Source organism: Centroberyx gerrardi, chromosome 6 (assembly GCF_048128805.1).
Source record: "Centroberyx gerrardi isolate f3 chromosome 6, fCenGer3.hap1.cur.20231027, whole genome shotgun sequence".
Classification (NCBI taxonomy): domain Eukaryota; kingdom Metazoa; phylum Chordata; class Actinopteri; order Beryciformes; family Berycidae; genus Centroberyx; species Centroberyx gerrardi.
Window position 1 is genome coordinate 17,246,455 of NC_136002.1, and position 17,299 is coordinate 17,263,753.

Genomic DNA, 17,299 nt, shown 5'->3' on the forward strand with positions numbered 1-17,299 from the left:
AAACAAAGAGTAAAATAAGAAAATATGAACATACAACAATGCTACGCTAATTATTTACATAGAATACCAAACAATCACATTATATAATAATACATATATATCTATCATTTTTACATCGGTTGTTGACACTGCCTCCATGCTCTTAACCCAATAACCGTCACATCTCGGCAACTGATTTATTATAGATTCTATATGATATTCCCGACTTTCTCAGTCATATTTACCACTTTTATTGGGTCACTCATGTGCGCCCAACCTGTGCATACGATTTCCGACTGCACGTGAAAGCATCGCTTCTCTTATGGCTACGTCGTTCTCTATCCCAGAAGCCTCCTCACCAGGAAGTGGTATGTTCGAGAGCTCTTTGGTTTTGTTTTGACAATGATGGAGGAGGAAGAATTGGAATTTGCTGAGGATTTGGAGGCTATTTTGCACCTTACCCCAGAGGTGCAATTAGCCATTGAACAGGTAATTATTTTTTTTCCATTGCAGTTTATGAGACATGCTGCTGATATCGCTAACCACAGCTAGACAGATAGCTGTTAGCTAGCCAAATCAGCTTGTATGCTTACTGGATGTGACACAGCTGGACGACGATCACTATAAAGTTTACGGAATTACCCATTACATTGACAGTGTTGAGCTTATAGAAAAATGTAACCAGCTTGTCAGACAGCTTCAAGCTTGTGAAGTAGCGTCAGTTTGAATTCATGACTAGCTTGCGAAGCTGTCTTTACCGTTTGCCCTTCGTCGATGGTCGTGAATGATTTGAGGTTCCCTTAGGAATTAATGGCACTCGACTCATAACATATATGTACTAATGTTAGTTGTGTGTGGAATGGTTGTCTCAGGTCATACATAATTGCAAGGCATCGTCAGTCTGCATGCTTTCAAGCCATACAAACTGCCGCTCATCACATCAAGACAGTATATGGCAGTCAGGCATAATTTACCGATGAAATGTGCGTTGTTTTGTTTGTGTCCCAGGTTTTCCCCAGCCAGGACCCACTGGACAGAGCAGATTTCAATGCTGTGGAATACATCAACACGCTGTTCCCCACCGAGCAGGTAAGACCGACTGAGCAACTCAAATGCTCCTGAAGCCTTTGGTCACACCTGTCACCTGATGCATCTGTCACCGTCATCTCCTAACACCACCAATATGTTTCATGATAGGACAGGTATAGACACACAATAACTGGTTTTCAGTTTTCTTGCACTGCTTTCAGATTTCACAGTTTGTTGTGCTCATATTGGGGTTTTAATTCCACATTAGGTTTAGTGTGCGGAAAACACTGATATCTGTTTTAGTTTTAGTATCAGCCCAGTATCTGATAGTAATACTGCCATAGGTGGATGTTCTCCTTTTCCTACTGTAATCTGGACTGCAAATGTGAATATCACTCAGAATTCAATGTTTTTTCATAGGCTGAATATAGATTACAAGGCAACAGCTATTTGTCTTTGTATGGATGAGAAATGAGTGTACTGACCTGAGGCGTTGCTGCTTATCGCAAGAAAATGTTGATGTACTCTTATCTCCATGAGGGGTCAGTGTAACCCTTTAGGTTGTGCTTGTCAGTGACAGTGCTATAGAGGGGCTTCATAGTGTGCATGGATTTGCACCTAATTAGGGTTTATGTGTGTGATAATCAAATAGGTGAGTGATTATGGCAGCCCTGCACATGGGGTGTAGATATAATTGAACTAATTTGTGTAATTTATCCATATTCAAGCTGCGAAGCAAAGTCCACTTGGGTTTTCTAAGCATGGTATTAAATCATACATTGTGTATGCAAAATCAGGGTAGACAGCACAAGACAATATAATAAACTATAATACCTATGCAAAGTAGGACGTGTGTGTGTGTGGTTGGGCAAGGATCTGTCTTGGTGACCTCAAAAGTGGCCAGAATTTAGTAATCCAACCTCCTAGGCCTCCCACACGGGGGCAACAGACAGTACAACATTTTGAATATGTACATCAAATGATTGTGATATTTCTACTTTATAAGCAAGACAAAGTTTTGATAAGTCAGGTATTTCATTTGCCTCATGCTTTCTTGATTTCCTGTCCTTGTATTTCTCCTCAGTCTTTGGCTAATATTGATGATGTGGTGAACAAGATCCGGCTGAAGATTCGGTGAGTAGATGTAACCAGATTATTGCCAGAGAAGCTTGACAGCGTTTTTTTTTTTTACCCACAATGTGACCGAGTGCCATTCTGTGTCATGCTGGCAGGCGTCTAGATGACAACATCAGGACGGTGGTGAGAGGCCAGACCAACGTGGGCCAGGATGGCAGACAGGTGAGTTGAGCTGCAGGTCATGAAGAGACAAGCAGAGATGACAAAAATGATTCACCTACAATCAGTTTCTGTCTATTTGAGAAATGTCACATCTTTCTATGTGTGCAAAAAGGTGGTAAATAATTTTGCTTTGATTTCTGCTATGTTATATATGGCTCCTGGTGTCAAATTTTAATACTGAGGAAGTTCTCTAATACTGCCACTTTATTTTATCCTGGTGTTGGCATGAGAGCCTACACTAATGTTGACATTGGTGCAGCCTTGGTGGCATTGGGCTGTGAGTAGGGATGTCCCAATCAAGTGTTTTTTTGGTCTCCCATCCGAGTCAATTACTATTGAACCTTCCGACACCGTGTCCCGATCCAATATTTTTGTCATTCACTTTTTTAAACAATTAAACAGCTGTGTATTGCAAGCATCACTCGGATTGATCTAAAATCAGTAAAACCAAACCAAGCATGAAGAATATGTAGCCTATAGCATGCCTGCATTTCTTTTATCTTTAATAGTCTTTGTCATTGTTACTATATTCAGAACGGCAATTGGCGCCAATTACGACAGTTGGCGTAAATGGAGCGGAGGGAGAGAAATTAAATAAATACACGGATAGGGATTTGATCGGGCGTCGTGTTGCCGATCAATCAAAATACGCTTTGATCGGGTCTGATTCTCTCGGGACATCAGTAGCTGTGAGGCAGCCTGAGGGCCTTTTGAAGAACAAGGAGAGCCAGCTAGTCAGTCAGAGTAAGGATGCTGAACAGTGGGGTTGCCCTCATCGTCTCACAGATATGATGATTGTGGTGGTCTAAGATGGAAAATGGAGTGTTTGCTATCACATGCTCTTTCTCGCTCCGTCACACATAATGGTAGATACACGGCATCTAGAGCTCACATGCCCTCATAGGGCAAGATGGACGCCCACACACACTATACATACACACCATCAGGCCTATTAAGTGTTCAAAGCAGCATCCTTCTCCTAAAGTTAGAATAGTGCCATTGGTTGCTCCCGACCTAGAAAAATCTGTTCCTCCCCCTCGCCTGCTCTTTCCTCTCTCCACACAGCTGCCATGGAAAAGGACAAGATGACTCAGATTCATCCCCACTGCTCAAACTGCCCCTTTTTACGGAAAACACGGCTGGGAAATAGATTCCCGTACGTAAATACTAAGATTCCTTTTAAACCCAGGCTTTTGAGTCTTGGCATTTTTTGTGGGAGCGCGTCAGAGAAGAAAAGCCCGTCCTGATTTAATCCAGGTCCTCGCTCTGTCAGGGAATGGTGGTTTAAAGGGAACATGACACCTGATGGGAGCGCTGCGTATGTTCTAACCAGTTGAGTTGATTAGGTGTGTGTTGTCGTCGGAGTGTCTGGTCTGGTGGTCCTGTCTTTCCCAGTTAGCTACCGTTTGGTAGCGGAAACGCTCTAAATCCCCTCCAGACCAATAACATTACACAGTCACACACAATAATTTCAGTTTGTGTTTCCAACACCACAAAGCCATTCCAACTTTTCCAGAGGGAAAATCCTTTCTGCAGACGGAAAGATGGAGAGGTGTTCATTTCAAGATGGTGATTGAGACACAGGATAAAGAGAGCAAAAGAATAAAGCAAAACTAGATCAGCACTGTAGACATTTCTCTACTGACTCAGCTCACTCTCTGAGCTAAATGCAATCCACGGGTTGAAACTCAAGATGGTAAAGTTTATGGAAAGGGATGCAGAGGGAATGATAGGAGGAGAGAGAGAGTGGAGGAGGTCTGGGGAATGATTTCTCTGGTGTTTGTTCTGTAGAGAGTCAGCCAGCCAGTCAGTAATATACTGCAGGGCTGGGTGGGTGGAGATGTGGCTGGCTCAGTGGCCAGACCGCAGGGGGCTAATGCAGCTGATATTTGGTGTGTGTCGGGGGGGTAGTGTTACTGGTAACATGCTGTTGTGTTTTGTATCTGTGATGTATTAGTTGAACATGCAGTGTTTCTCTAAGTAGCAGCTGGTAGTGGGGTTAAAGCTCTGTTGTAGGACCCGGGTTTGCTCCAGGTCCCATACCCAGTACCAGTTTCACTACCTGTTGTCATTAAAGATTGCACTGTAAATCCCTTATATTTGTGTTGGGTGAGCAATAAGCTGAGATGATCAATATAACATGACATGACATAACATTTGCTAGATGAATTTATCCAAAGCGCCTTACGTTGCCATGAGTACATACATTTTTTGCATGAATATAGGGGAAACACTGACATGCATATTGCAACCCATTGAGGCAAATATGCATACACATGCATGCCCACACACACAACCCACAAGCCAAATTGGTGACCCTATAATAACCTTTATCATTAACCAGGCTTTCTGACGGTGCTAGTTTTTGGGCAAACTATGTACAATGTACTATGTTCAAACTAATACTTCTAACACTCATTATTTTATTTGGTCAAAAACATCATAGATTTAATTTCTTCCTGCTTGGGAGAGGAAGGCTGATTTGGGGAGTCTCCCGGCCATTCTGAGTGTGTTGGCAGATGCACACATACAAACACACACACACACGCACACACACAAAAAAATATCTGTATCTGGTTGTGGTCTGCCAGCTGACTGTGTTTCCTACCAAGCAGCTGCCAGTGTATTCTGTTCTGGCCGGCCCGTTGCCATGGCTACGTGGATAACCACGTCAGACATGGTACACACCTGCTCCACAGCCCGCTCTTCAGTCAGCTGAGCTCAATATCATGGTGCCAGGGAAGACTTTATTTTAGCATAATGTAGGGCAGCAAACAATCTATCAACTTTCTTTTTTTTTTTTTTAGGAAAATGAAAGAGGTAAAGGCCTTTTGGTTGGATTCTAGATTCCGTGTATAGAAGCCTGGGTTGGAGAAACTCATTAACGAGACCAAACATTTGTTATCAATTACTGCCAGCCATTCACATTCCCGTTAATTTGATTGCTGTTAAGCTTATTGCCATAGTGAGCTGCTGTGCCCAGACACACACACACACATGCACACATTCTCACACTCACACATATGCACCCAAATACTGAGACTGTGCTTACTCCTCCCATGACCAGCGTTCATTTATGTGTGTTTTTGTAGATGTGTATATCCTTTTTGGTGCACAGATGGATGTCCACTTGGTTTTGGTTTTGAGAGGGACATAAGTGTGTGTGTGTGTGTGTGTGTGTGTGTGTGTGTGTGTGTGTGTGTGTGTGTGTGTGTGTGTGTGTGTGTGTGTGTGTGTCCATGTGGAGAGGTGGGGGTCTTCTTAAAGAAACGATCTAGTGTAAATATTTAATGTTAACTCAGGAAGGGTTGTTCACAGCTTGTTTTAGTTTCAGTGCTTTCATCTTCTCAGTGCTCTGTCTGTGGGTCTCTGTTGTTCTGTCTCTTTCTCTCTCGCAGTTTCCTTCTAATCCTCTTTTGTTTTTCAATCACTGTTTATAACTTTTTCTGCTTTCTTAAAAAAATCTGGGTCAATTTCTGCAGATTCTGTCAGACTGTGTGTGAATTATGTGTAGTACCAGTTGATCATTAGGCTTTTTCAGTGTAGTGAAGCTGAAATTGTTGTAATCAGCAAACACTTACTGTGCCAAGATGTTGGGTTGTTTTCCAGGATTTAATATGAAGGCAAAAATTAGCCAATCAAGGAAAACAAAAATGTGACACAAGCATTTGGGCTTCAGTATAGTTTGAATGCAGTAGGAGGGAATTGGCAAGTAGCATGTTTTTTATTTTTTTACATACTTTGTAAGACAGTGCTGCTACTTTGGATACTACTTTGTCAGGCTTGTCTATGTTTTGGACACAAGAAGTGATGCAGTACCCACCATTTACTTGGAAGTTATTTTTTCTGTCTAGTAGAACACCTTTCTCTCTAAGAAACTGTCTGCCTTTAGAAAAACACATGGTGACATATTCTATTGATGTTTAAATGCAACAACGTACCAGGGCAAGCTTCCAAGTTTTAAAATAATCTTGATAGTTTGATCTGATTTATTATGTTTGGGCCTAAAGCTAAAAGTCCTTAACATACCATTAAATAAGCCCTGGACTTTAGAGAGCTGCACCACGGTCTGTGAGCGCTGTAGAGAGAAGGAGGGGTTAAGTGTACAGTTATGAGGGCATCCCATGCCCACTCTGTCTTTCAAAAGACGCTCCCCACTCCTCTTTCCAAACCTCCCTAATAGAGTCTATATGTGCTGTGGAACGTGTCCTATTTCTGTTGGGGCGACACTTATGTGTGTGTGTGTGTGTGTGTGTGTGTGTGTGTTCGCGTGAGAACAGATAGCATCTCAGGCATGGAGGCGCCTGCTGGGCAGTGGTCTCTCTCTGCTCTCCTCAAGGCTAAATGCAGGAAATGAGCACTAGGAAGAAAGCCAGACTGACTCAGCTGAGCCTGTGTGAGCGACAATTGCAACCTTGGAGGGTCCAGGCTCTGCTGCATGCAGTGTGTGTGTGTGCCTCAGATCGCCTCCAGGGCACCTCTTTAAAGATTCAGTGGCACTCCCTTCCTCCTAACGACTCTCACATCAAAGAGTGCTCATGTAACCTGCCTTCAGTTATCCAATTCATTTATCCAATCACCCAACAACCAAGTGATTGCATGAAGAAAAAAAAGGGAAGGAAGATGCAAGAGTCGACTGTTCTGTTAAGACTTTTCACCAATTTCACCTTTACCCAAAGAGTTGCTGAATAGCTACTTAATTAGCTCTGTCCTCCCTGTCTGTCCCTCAGGAAAGACCCTGCTGTCCAGAATCTGAAATTGACTGCTATGAAAATTAGCTTTTAGCTTAGCTTAAGAATGTGCAGCATGGAAATCATTTAGGAGGGCACAACAGGCCAAATGTGTTTCTGCTGTGAACCTATGACCCGGTCATGTGGTCTTCCCTTGACCTTGACTGTGACTGCTCGACACTTTCACCGTGCATAGCTCTTTGGCGCCTTTTAGGAAGGAAAAGGAATCCTCTGCTGTCAATGCAAGCTGAATTAATGTTTGTGTGAGCGTGTATGCACGTGCACACGTTTTTTTCTGTGTGTTTGCTCTCCCGGTGTACTTGTGTGTCTCAGAGGTGCTTGTAAAAGTGGTAAATTCCTTGCGCAGCTGGTACCGGCTGTTAGCATTCCTTGTGTGTGTGTGTGTGTGTGTGTGTGTGTGTGTGTGTGTGTGTGTGTGAGTCTGAGGAGAGCCAAACTTGTGTCTGCACTGCCGCCACAGCATTGGGCCAAGTGAAGCCAATTACCTTGGCATCAGATGGCAGAGCAAAACCTCTGTTCGGGACCATCAAAGAACAGCTGCCATGTCAGATGATAGGGAAATATTAGAATAGCACTTCAACTATCTGATAATTAAACTGTCTAATGTTATTTAATCTGGCCTGGCTTTATAGGCTGTTAAAACTGCTAATGATCTCCTTTATCCATTATAGTGACAGCCTTTATGTAGAGCTTAACCTTATGGCCCATGTGTCTACTTAAGACCTACCGATATCAGATATCTAGCTAGCTTGTCAATTAGGCAGCCAATTAGTTTTAATTTGACATGGCTCCTATTCTGGAGTTGGGCATGGGCATCTGCAGGATAATTTTTTACATGGACCCATGCCAACGATGAAAACTCACTCTGAACAGAATGTGAGAGTAGCATTCTGTTTGGTTTTCCATTTCTCCTCCGCCTCTTCCTTTCCTCTCTTTCTCTCTTGTTGCCTTTCTGCATTCATAGATAAAGTGGAGAGGTATAAAGTAACTACAGCTAGTCTAGTTACTGTACTTGAGTAGATTTCTCAGGAGGGAAGGCACATCAAAGCATATGCAGTGAACAATGACAATTGCACATCAGGGTGTTCCAACAACAGTAATTAGATAATAGCATGGAGTCAAACAGTTGTCTGAATTAAATGGTAGAACATGAGCTCATGACCTGCATATCAGTGCTGCTCTTTGTGCTGTTATTCTCAAGCTAGTCCTACAATATTTCTGTACTGATTTGGGCTGGGCTGGGCTGAGCTGGGCTTGGGTCTTAACACTCCTGGGCCTTTTTTGGTCAGGCCCAAATTTTTTTAGGCCTGCTCAGACCTCTGACACGTAGTGTTGCCTATTTCAAAAACACAGATCACCACGCACAACTTCTCAGTGGTTTCCATATTCTCTCACTTTATTTATTCACTTTATCTGTCCTAATTGCTCTGTTTGTTTTGGACAGGCATTGGAGGAGGCCCAGATAGCCATCCAGCAGCTCTTCGGCAAAATCAAAGACATCAAGGACAAGGCCGAGAAGTCTGAACAAATGGTATGCATGCACACTCACACTTGTGTATGTACACACACACACACACACACACACACACACACACGCATTCAAAGCTAGCAAGTTTGAAGCATACCGGGGATTTGACCCAGCGCAAGGCAGACACAATCCACATTACCCTTTTGTTGCTATAGAGGACAGTGGAGAGAATGTTATTTTAAGTAGAGGTAATGTACCTTCCACATGTGTGTTTGTTCTCAGCAGCCGTGTGCGTGTGTGTGTGTGTGTCGGGGGGGGGGTTCACAGGAAGGCCAGTGGGTTGGGTGGGTAAAGAGAATGAAGGGAACAGTAGCAAGCAGTCCCCTCCCTCAAGAGGCATGTTTAAACAATTATTTCTCAAACCAAAGGGTGTGTCTTTGTGTCTTTTTCCTCCTCTCACTTTTCATCTTGCTCTGTATCTTTCTCTGTGTTGCTCCACCCATCCATCCATCCACCCATCCATCCATCTATCCATTTAACTCTTGTTTGTTCACCTCTCTTGTCCCTTCTATCTGTCCCTCCCCATCGCTGTATTTCTATCCCCTCTGCTCCTCCATGCCCCTTTCTCCTTCTTTCTCCATCTTTCTCCGCTCACTTTCTCCACACATTCTCTCATCTCCCTTCATCTCCGCCTTCTCATTCACCCAACCTGCCTGTCTTGTTCCTCTTCTTGGACAGGTCAAGGAGATTACGAGGGACATAAAGCAGCTGGACCACGCCAAGCGCCACCTCACTACATCCATCACCACGCTCAACCACCTGCACATGCTGGCAGGGGGCGTGGACTCCTTAGAGTGGGTATACTTGCATATCGCACAAAAAGACTGTTGCTTTAAGCCCAAAACTGACTTTCAACAAAACAGAAGAAAGTATTTTAAATGTATGCAAAACCCCCTATAGCTCAGAGATAAACACAAGTGTTTTATTCATCTATGATTCTAGGATACAGGCAGAGCATTAGCTGCTGCCAATGCAAGGCAGGTCCTACATCAAACCGTAATGTAACCCACAAATCAGCAGTTGGATGATAGTTTTATTGCATTACAGACAGTTATAATGTCGACAAAATATGCTGCCTGGGGGTAAAAGCTGCTTTATTGATGCAGCATTCTGATTTAAAAGTAAAACCAGCAAAGAATTCCTCCGAACAGTATGCGCTCATTCACCATAACCATGTTCATCCGCAAAGGGATGAAAAAAAAAACTGAAGCTGCTAAATCATTTAAATCTGTGCTATCTATATCCTTGTGTATGTTTATTTTTTAGTCCACTCACCTTTAGTGTAATTTGTGAAGTTTATTTAGACAGTGGTAAGCTGAGGGAGACAGAGTAGGGAGAGACAGGAGAGAAAGCTCTGTGGTAACAGAAGTGGGGGATTTTACCACTTGACTGTCTCTGAGCTCCTTTTTAATAGTGGATATGGAAATAATTTAAACAATTCCAATGTGTGTTTCAGAGCCATGACCAGAAAGAGGCAGTATGGCGAGGTGGCCAACCTGCTGCAGGGAGTGGTCAACGTGCTTGAACATTTCCACAAGTACATGGGCATACCCCAGATCAGACAGCTTTCTGAGAGGTAACTAACACACACACGCACACACCCACCAGCGCGCTGAAAATCTTGAACTTGTACGCCTGTGCTTACACAACACAGCCGTTGCTCCAGTCATGCAAATAAGCTCAATGGGACAAATGTAGAGCAGGGCTTCATTAGGCCTTTTACATAAGGTATTTTCTTTCCAGATGTACCTCATACATAGAGTGCAGGGTAAGCTGCATGGGAGCAGTTAGGGGTTTGGTGCCTTGCTCAAGGTCACTTGGGCTGTTTGGTGGGCAGCGGTAATGTAACAACAGCTCCTTTCCAGTGGCCAGTTAAGAGCTGGATCACTCCTCTACACAGAGGAAATATTCTACAACCTGTCAACTGAACTGCTGAAAAGTGGTTACAGTATTTATTGGTGTACTCCTAGGCTTATTATAGGGCAGGCAAGGATGGAGGAGGTATTTTGCGCATTACATCCTGTTTATACACACACACACACACACACACACACACACACACACACACACAACACGGGAAGGAAACACACAGAATAGGGTCCTATTATGCCTGCATTTTTCCATTGAGACAGCTTAGGACTCTACTTTTCTTAGGGTGTGTTTGTGTGTCTCCATGTCTGTGCTTTCTTTCTTAGAGTGTAAGTATGTATTACAGTTTGCTTGTGCTTGCAACTCTGTCCATCTATCTACCACAACACATTGTGATCACCAATAAATATGCTAATGTGTCCTAAGTGAAGGTTAAGAACATTTCTGTTTGCATTAGAGAGTCTCATACAAATCCTGTAACCGTTGTTTACCCGCACACACACACCCACACACACACACACACACATACACACACACACACACACACACACACACACACACACACACAGAACAAAGTGCATTGTTGCACTGGGCTTTCCCACAGCTTTAACTGATTCAATTTCCCTTTCTACTCATATTTTCCCAATAACACCGGAATCAATTGAGGACACATTGGCCAACTTGTTCAGGTTCAAAGCGGTGCTGACCCCCTAACACAAGTGAGGATACAGTTCTGTTCTGTTTTGACTGAGGTGTGGCAGACAGTGTTCATACCAAACAACAGCTGCATGGAAGAAGTGACTCCGCTGGAGAAACAGATGATAGGAGAGACTTAGGGAGGATGGGAAGGGAAAGATATGAAGGCAGGGCAGACAGCTGGACATAAGCAGTTAATAGAAAGTATCAAGGCTACTCAGTGAGAAACATGGGAAGGCTGACACATCAGCCAGCAGAATACCAAAGATAGCAGAGGCAGATAGAGACAGATGCACAGACAGACAGGCAGACAGACAGACAGACAATATGTCAGACGAACTGAGGTACCAACAGACATAAAGAGAGGACGAAGGATAAGAAGAACCTCATTAGAGGGAGAAGAACAAATACTGGCAATGGACACTGCCAGGCAGTTGGCATCCATCTTCAATGCTATCTCTCCACCCTCTGCTGTTTATTCTGGAGCATTTTCATCGCTTCAGGCGCAGGCCTGAGTTAACCCTGTCCTGGTCGCCTTCAGCCCACACAGGCTCTCCTGGGACTGGGCAGACAGATAGTCTAAAGTAGACCTCATATAAAGGATTCTCTGTCACTTGTCTTTGTGCTGCCTTTACTCTCCAGGAGCCAGTGTATTCACATTCATAAAAACAGACGTGTGTACATACAGACAAACATATATAACATACAAACTCATGTACTCCTTCACTGATATGAACAGGGATTAAAATTAACACCGACCAAATGTGGGTAAAAATTGGCAGTGGCGGGTAACTGTCAATTCTACCAGTCAGTGTGGGAGGTGAGATTGTCTGATCTAGCTTCTGCATGAAAAATATCTTTGGAGTTTTCCATAGTTTCTACAGTACTGAGGCTGTAATTGGTGGGTGCTATGACACTGCAGTGTCACTGGTCCTGTCTTGCCAGCAAGCAACTTGCAAACTTTCATTGAGTTAAATGAAGTGATGGCGAAGCTAGATAGAAATATTATAACTAATATTTGCATAAAGAAAACAAGCTAGATTGTGGCGCAGCAAGGCTACAGGAAACTTGAACGATAGCATTTAAGAAGAGGAAGAAGACATAAGTGCCTGAAGTTCTCAGTGACAGTGAGGAATGGGTGAGAGGAAGAGGCTCAGTCTAAAATGGGAGTACAGTATGAGTGGAGTACAGGTAATACATTGAAACAAATAAAATGCATTGTGACATCTGTAATCTCATCATCATTAATAAATATGATGAAATGCATGCAGTTACTTTCTCTGAAAGCCTTTGACCATATTTAAAGAAAAATTATTCATCAATCATTAGCCACATTGGCCAGTGAGCCAAAAAGTTGAAGGGGCAATCTTACAAATATTTGTTGCTGCCACATGAAAGCCCCATTCTTTGTCTCCCGTCCAGAGTGAAGGCGGCGCAGAGCGAGTTGGGGACTCAGATCCTGGCAGATTTCGAGGAGGCCTTCCCCTCTCAGGGCTCCAAGGTAAATATGTCACACAGGAATCTGTTTTGTCAGGTTTGCTCAGGTTTTTTGGACAAACAAATTCCATTAATTTAGAATGAAAGATTTCCTACACCCCCCTCTATAATATATTGATCCTGTTGTTTGCCACAACCTGTTCCCTCAGAGACCGGGTGGTCCCAGCAACGTGCTGAGAGATGCCTGTCTGGTGGCCAATGTGCTGGACCCACGCATCAAACAGGAGATCATCAAAAAGTTCATCAGGCAGCACCTGTCAGAGTACCTGGTGCTCTTCCAGGAAAACCAGGATGTGAGTAGGGATTAGAAGAGAAATGTCTGCAATTTTGAGTTCATTGTCTAGATCTGTAATGAAGAAAATTAATTAATGTAGCTGGAGTTCCTTTTTTGGAAATACATACAGTGGACTATGGACACCACTCTTGACAGTGACTGGGTACCAAGACACAAAGGTTGAGTTTAGCATGCAAAAACCAAATTTGTTATATCCTTTGTATTCAAAAATGTTGAGCAAGTTGTAGCTGTTTGTATTTCAATGTATTGAATACAACCAATATACCTTCACAGCCTTTGAGGATAGAGCCATGGAGCAAAGCCCTTTTAGGAAATGGGACAAAAATAAATCCACAGCTAGCACACTCTGTAGTGGCTGTTGTTACTGAAAGGCCATTATGAGCTACAAGGGCTTAGGATGTTGCAGTCTGCTCTTGGCCTTGATAAGGCTGGTGATACAAGCTGCCAATCACTACACCATCAGCGATGATTGTTGATGATTGATAAGCATTGTATCTCTGTTGTGCTCTGCTGTATCTCGTGTGAGCTCTAAGCTTCACTTCCCATTACCCTGCCCTGTTGTTCAGGTTGCATGGCTGGATAAGATCGACCGCCGCTATGCCTGGATCAAGCGGCAGCTGGTAGACTATGAGGAGAAATACGGACGCATGTTTCCCGAAGAGTGGTGCATGACGGAGCGCATTGCTGTGGAGTTCTGCCACATCACCAGGTACACACACACACATGCAACAGGCAGAAATGGGTTGTGGAAATTTTCTGAATTTGGAAGTGAACCACACTGGCATGGCGTCCATGGCATGAGAGTGTTTAGTAATCTGTTGCAACTTTCAGTTCAGTTGGCCTGCATGAGCAGTGACCTAGTGTCCACACCTCTCAGTTTCCTTCCCTCCCCTTGGTGAGAGACGAGAGGAGAGGGATCTGTGTTTGTGTTGCTACTACAGCTGTAAATAAAAGCACACTGGACAAAAAATCTGTCATAGTAGGAAAGCCTGCGTTAGTGGTTTTTATTCACAGGCAAGACTTCTTTTGGTAGGAGGACAGATATTAAACTATGACCAGTGTATTAACAAGGATATATGGAGGCATTTCGAGTAGAAATTGTAGATACAAATAATCTGCATGTGTGTGTACGTGTGTGTCCCTAAGGGTGGAGCTAGCCAAAGTGATGCGAACACGGGCTAAGGAGATTGAGGTGAAGCTGCTTCTGTTTGCCATTCAGAGGACCACAAACTTCGAGGGTCTGCTGGCCAAGCGCTTCACAGGGTGCACCTTGACCGATGGACCTGGAGTGAGAAAAGCACATACACAAACACACATACATAACAATACATGTATATTGACTCCTTAATGAGGCATCAAGGTTCACATACTCAAAATTGCTTCACATTTTTCAAGCTAAAAATGTCCAAACAGAATTGAAGTTTAATGATGGAAAATTGGATCAGATATTGTAATTCCATTGCCCCCCCCTCACTGACAAGCCTCACACCCTACTTGCACAATCAAAGGTGATCCAAGTACACAGTATTTTTTCCCAACAAATTTGTTAGTATACGTTTTACAGATGTGTGTAGCACTGTTCTGCAATCAGATGTTATCACTTGATGAAATGCTTTCAATTCTAGTTCTTTTCAATCCAAATGAAGTGTCATCAAAGCGGTTTGTTCCCCATAGTAAGGCAAATATTTCTTTGATGTTACTCGCTAGAGTTTGTAACACAATAGCGCTTACATGAAACTGCTGATTCATAGCTTGTTTTATGGTTTGACATGGCAGGTACACACACACGCACGCACGCACGCACGCACACAGTACTGTTGGTGTCACCAGTCATGTTGTGTGTATGTGTATGTGAACCAGGACAGGCCAGATTACGACGAGTTTTGCTGGGGGATAATCAGGCCAAACTTGTTCAGTATTAATAATATCTAAGCTACACAGAGGCACTCTTGTCTTCCTTTCAGTTTACACCGCTGAATCTTAGGTTCCATAATTCAATCAGGGATTTGGGTGAGTGGAATGCTATAATTGGAAGTACAGGTCCATCAAAGCCTCCCAAGAAATGGTCTACAGAGGAAGAAAGTGATAAAACAAGGACGTTTCTTTTGAGTTCAGTCTGTTATATACTTTCATAAATACTGCCAAGTCATTTAGCAGACATGTTGATCAATTTATGGTTCCATGAGTCAAGATTATTGTGTTGGCCTGGCTCACCCTAGTGGCAGTCGAACCCCTAACCTTAGCTGCCTCTGCCATGCTCTAGTATTGTTTTCTTCTGCTCAATTGGTAAAGTTGTATCTGTGTGTGGTGTTGTACAGCAGAAGAAGCCAGAGAGCCCTCTCGACTCCACCAACCCCTTCCTGGAGGATGAGCCAGGCGAGGATGTGGGCGCAGAGAAGGAAGAGGATCTGGACAGGGTAAGTTGACCTTGTTTGACCCCATCTGACCTTTTGACCTCTGGAGCAAAAAAGGTGGCACTCAGATATTGCTTCCCCTCACATGGCATGCGGCTATCTTTCCCCTTAGGCCTATAGAATTTTCAATTTCTCGAAATTAAAGGCAAGTGCTTCAATTGAAGAGAATGTAACTGGCCTGCCGAGAGAGCAATTTAAACATTCTCCCCTGCACCGCCTCAATTCAGAGCTATAGTATGCATCTGTGTGGCATGAGTCAGAATATGAGGATCGTGACACATCTCTCTTGGCTGAAGGACGTAGGCACATGACTTAACTAAACTTTGAGTATTGGCTGAGAACTGACCAAGTACTGATCCAATCTATTTCTTGAACAACCGAGAATAAGATAATCAGTTTTGGGTTACTGGACACAAATATTGTTGAGATGAAATTCTTTTTTTTTCATTATATGTTATGAAACATATTGTGTGGAAAGGGCAAAATTCAATTTCCGACAGTTGCTTCAGTTTCCAACATGTTACACGTGGCACTTGGTATCGAATTTGCATCATCTAGATGTCTCCTAATGTTGGATGTACCATATGACCTTTTCTGTCTTCTGTGTTTTGCTGTTAACCTTTGCTCACTGCATAAGAGACAAACCCTTGACCCACTAATTGGAACTCAGTTGCGTTACAGCTAACACCCGTTACTTCACTAATTCCCCTTTTTCCTCCACTCTCTCAGCCCAGGAAGCCCAAAGCTCCGGACAACCCTTTCCACGGCATTGTGTCCAAGTGTTTTGAACCTCATCTATATGTCTACATAGAATCCCAGGACAAGTGAGCAACGCACACTCATACAAGGGGACGTGCACATACACACAGACCGGATTGGGTAGTGGTATACAGACCCAGAATCAGGCGCAGGTTGTGTGTGTGTAAAGCTGGCACATGCATGCTTTTTCCATTGCCCCTTCACCAAGCAGATCCCCATCACCCCCCATTCTCCTTCGCTGCCTCCGCTGTCTTTCCATCTCGGTCCTGTACATGCCTCTCCCTCTCTCTCTCTCACTCTCTCTCTCTCACTCTCTCTCTCTCTCTCTCTCTCTCCACTGTGGCAGAAATGTTTCCCATTAGCTGCATGACCACAGACGCTGAGAAAGAGATCAAAAAAGTGCTGCCACAGCAGATCTCTCCTTTTTTCGCTCCCACCTCTTTACTCTTTTTTTTTTTTTCTTACCCCCTCTCCAGTCCCTTTCTTTTTCTGTAATTTTTGTTTAATTCCTCCTCTCTTCCTCTCTTTCAGTCTCTGGTTCTATATTTTTTCTTTCTTTCCTTCCACTTTTTATCACTCTCTCTTTTTTCCCCTCTTCCTCCCTCCTTTTCACCTCCTCTTCCTCTTTCTTCTACCACCCTCTTTATTCGCACCCCCTCCTTCAGCCCTCCTCCATCAGTCCCTCCCTCCCTCCCCCCAGTCATGGTGGTCTCTCCAGAAACTGAGCACAGTTCTGGGACTGCTGTGCTTCCATGCAGCCCCTGGTTCTTGGCTCTCTGGAGTGTTGAATGATGTTTGTCTGACCAAGGGAACAGTAGACTGACCTATTCTGCAGGCACAACCTCATTTCAATTCAGACTAAAGACCTTAAACAAGCCATGGCCAGATCAGCTTGTCCCCAGTGGGGCATGGCAGGAGAGAACAGTGGCCTGCTTGTTTTGTCCTTGGCTGTAGTTCCTAGATCCAGTAGGATTGGGCCACATGAGTGTGGACCTGTTGACTGTAGTACTGATGATTACAGTATGCTTGGAATATGATATCTACCCATCTGTCTGTCTGCCTGCCTCTGTCTGCCTGTTTCTTTATCTGTTTATTTATTTATTGCAGTTGGGGGCCATTGGTAATGTTCAAGTTCAAGTTTATTTATATAGCGCTTTAAAGAGTGCTTTACAGAAATTGGTTA

The 17,299-nt window shown here is 43.6% G+C and overlaps 1 protein-coding gene across 2 annotated transcripts in view; it reads left to right on the forward strand.

The window, feature by feature from the left end:
* Window positions 1-350: 350 nt before the first annotated feature.
* The window catches only part of vps53 (VPS53 subunit of GARP complex), a 29,484-nt gene continuing 12,535 nt past the window's right edge, over window positions 351-17,299 (forward strand). Inside the window, exons 1-13 of one of the 2 annotated variants that reach the window (XM_071900642.2) lie at window positions 351-468; window positions 988-1,068; window positions 2,093-2,142; window positions 2,241-2,307; window positions 8,503-8,589; window positions 9,265-9,380; window positions 10,043-10,162; window positions 12,574-12,652; window positions 12,798-12,941; window positions 13,510-13,652; window positions 14,090-14,231; window positions 15,262-15,360; window positions 16,087-16,181. In XM_071900642.2, the coding sequence (XP_071756743.1) occupies window positions 382-468; window positions 988-1,068; window positions 2,093-2,142; window positions 2,241-2,307; window positions 8,503-8,589; window positions 9,265-9,380; window positions 10,043-10,162; window positions 12,574-12,652; window positions 12,798-12,941; window positions 13,510-13,652; window positions 14,090-14,231; window positions 15,262-15,360; window positions 16,087-16,181 (1,310 nt within the window). In that variant the 5' untranslated portion in view covers window positions 351-381. The remainder of the gene's footprint in view (window positions 469-987; window positions 1,069-2,092; window positions 2,143-2,240; window positions 2,308-8,502; window positions 8,590-9,264; window positions 9,381-10,042; window positions 10,163-12,573; window positions 12,653-12,797; window positions 12,942-13,509; window positions 13,653-14,089; window positions 14,232-15,261; window positions 15,361-16,086; window positions 16,182-17,299) is intronic. The other variant, XM_071900643.2, reaches the window with a different exon arrangement.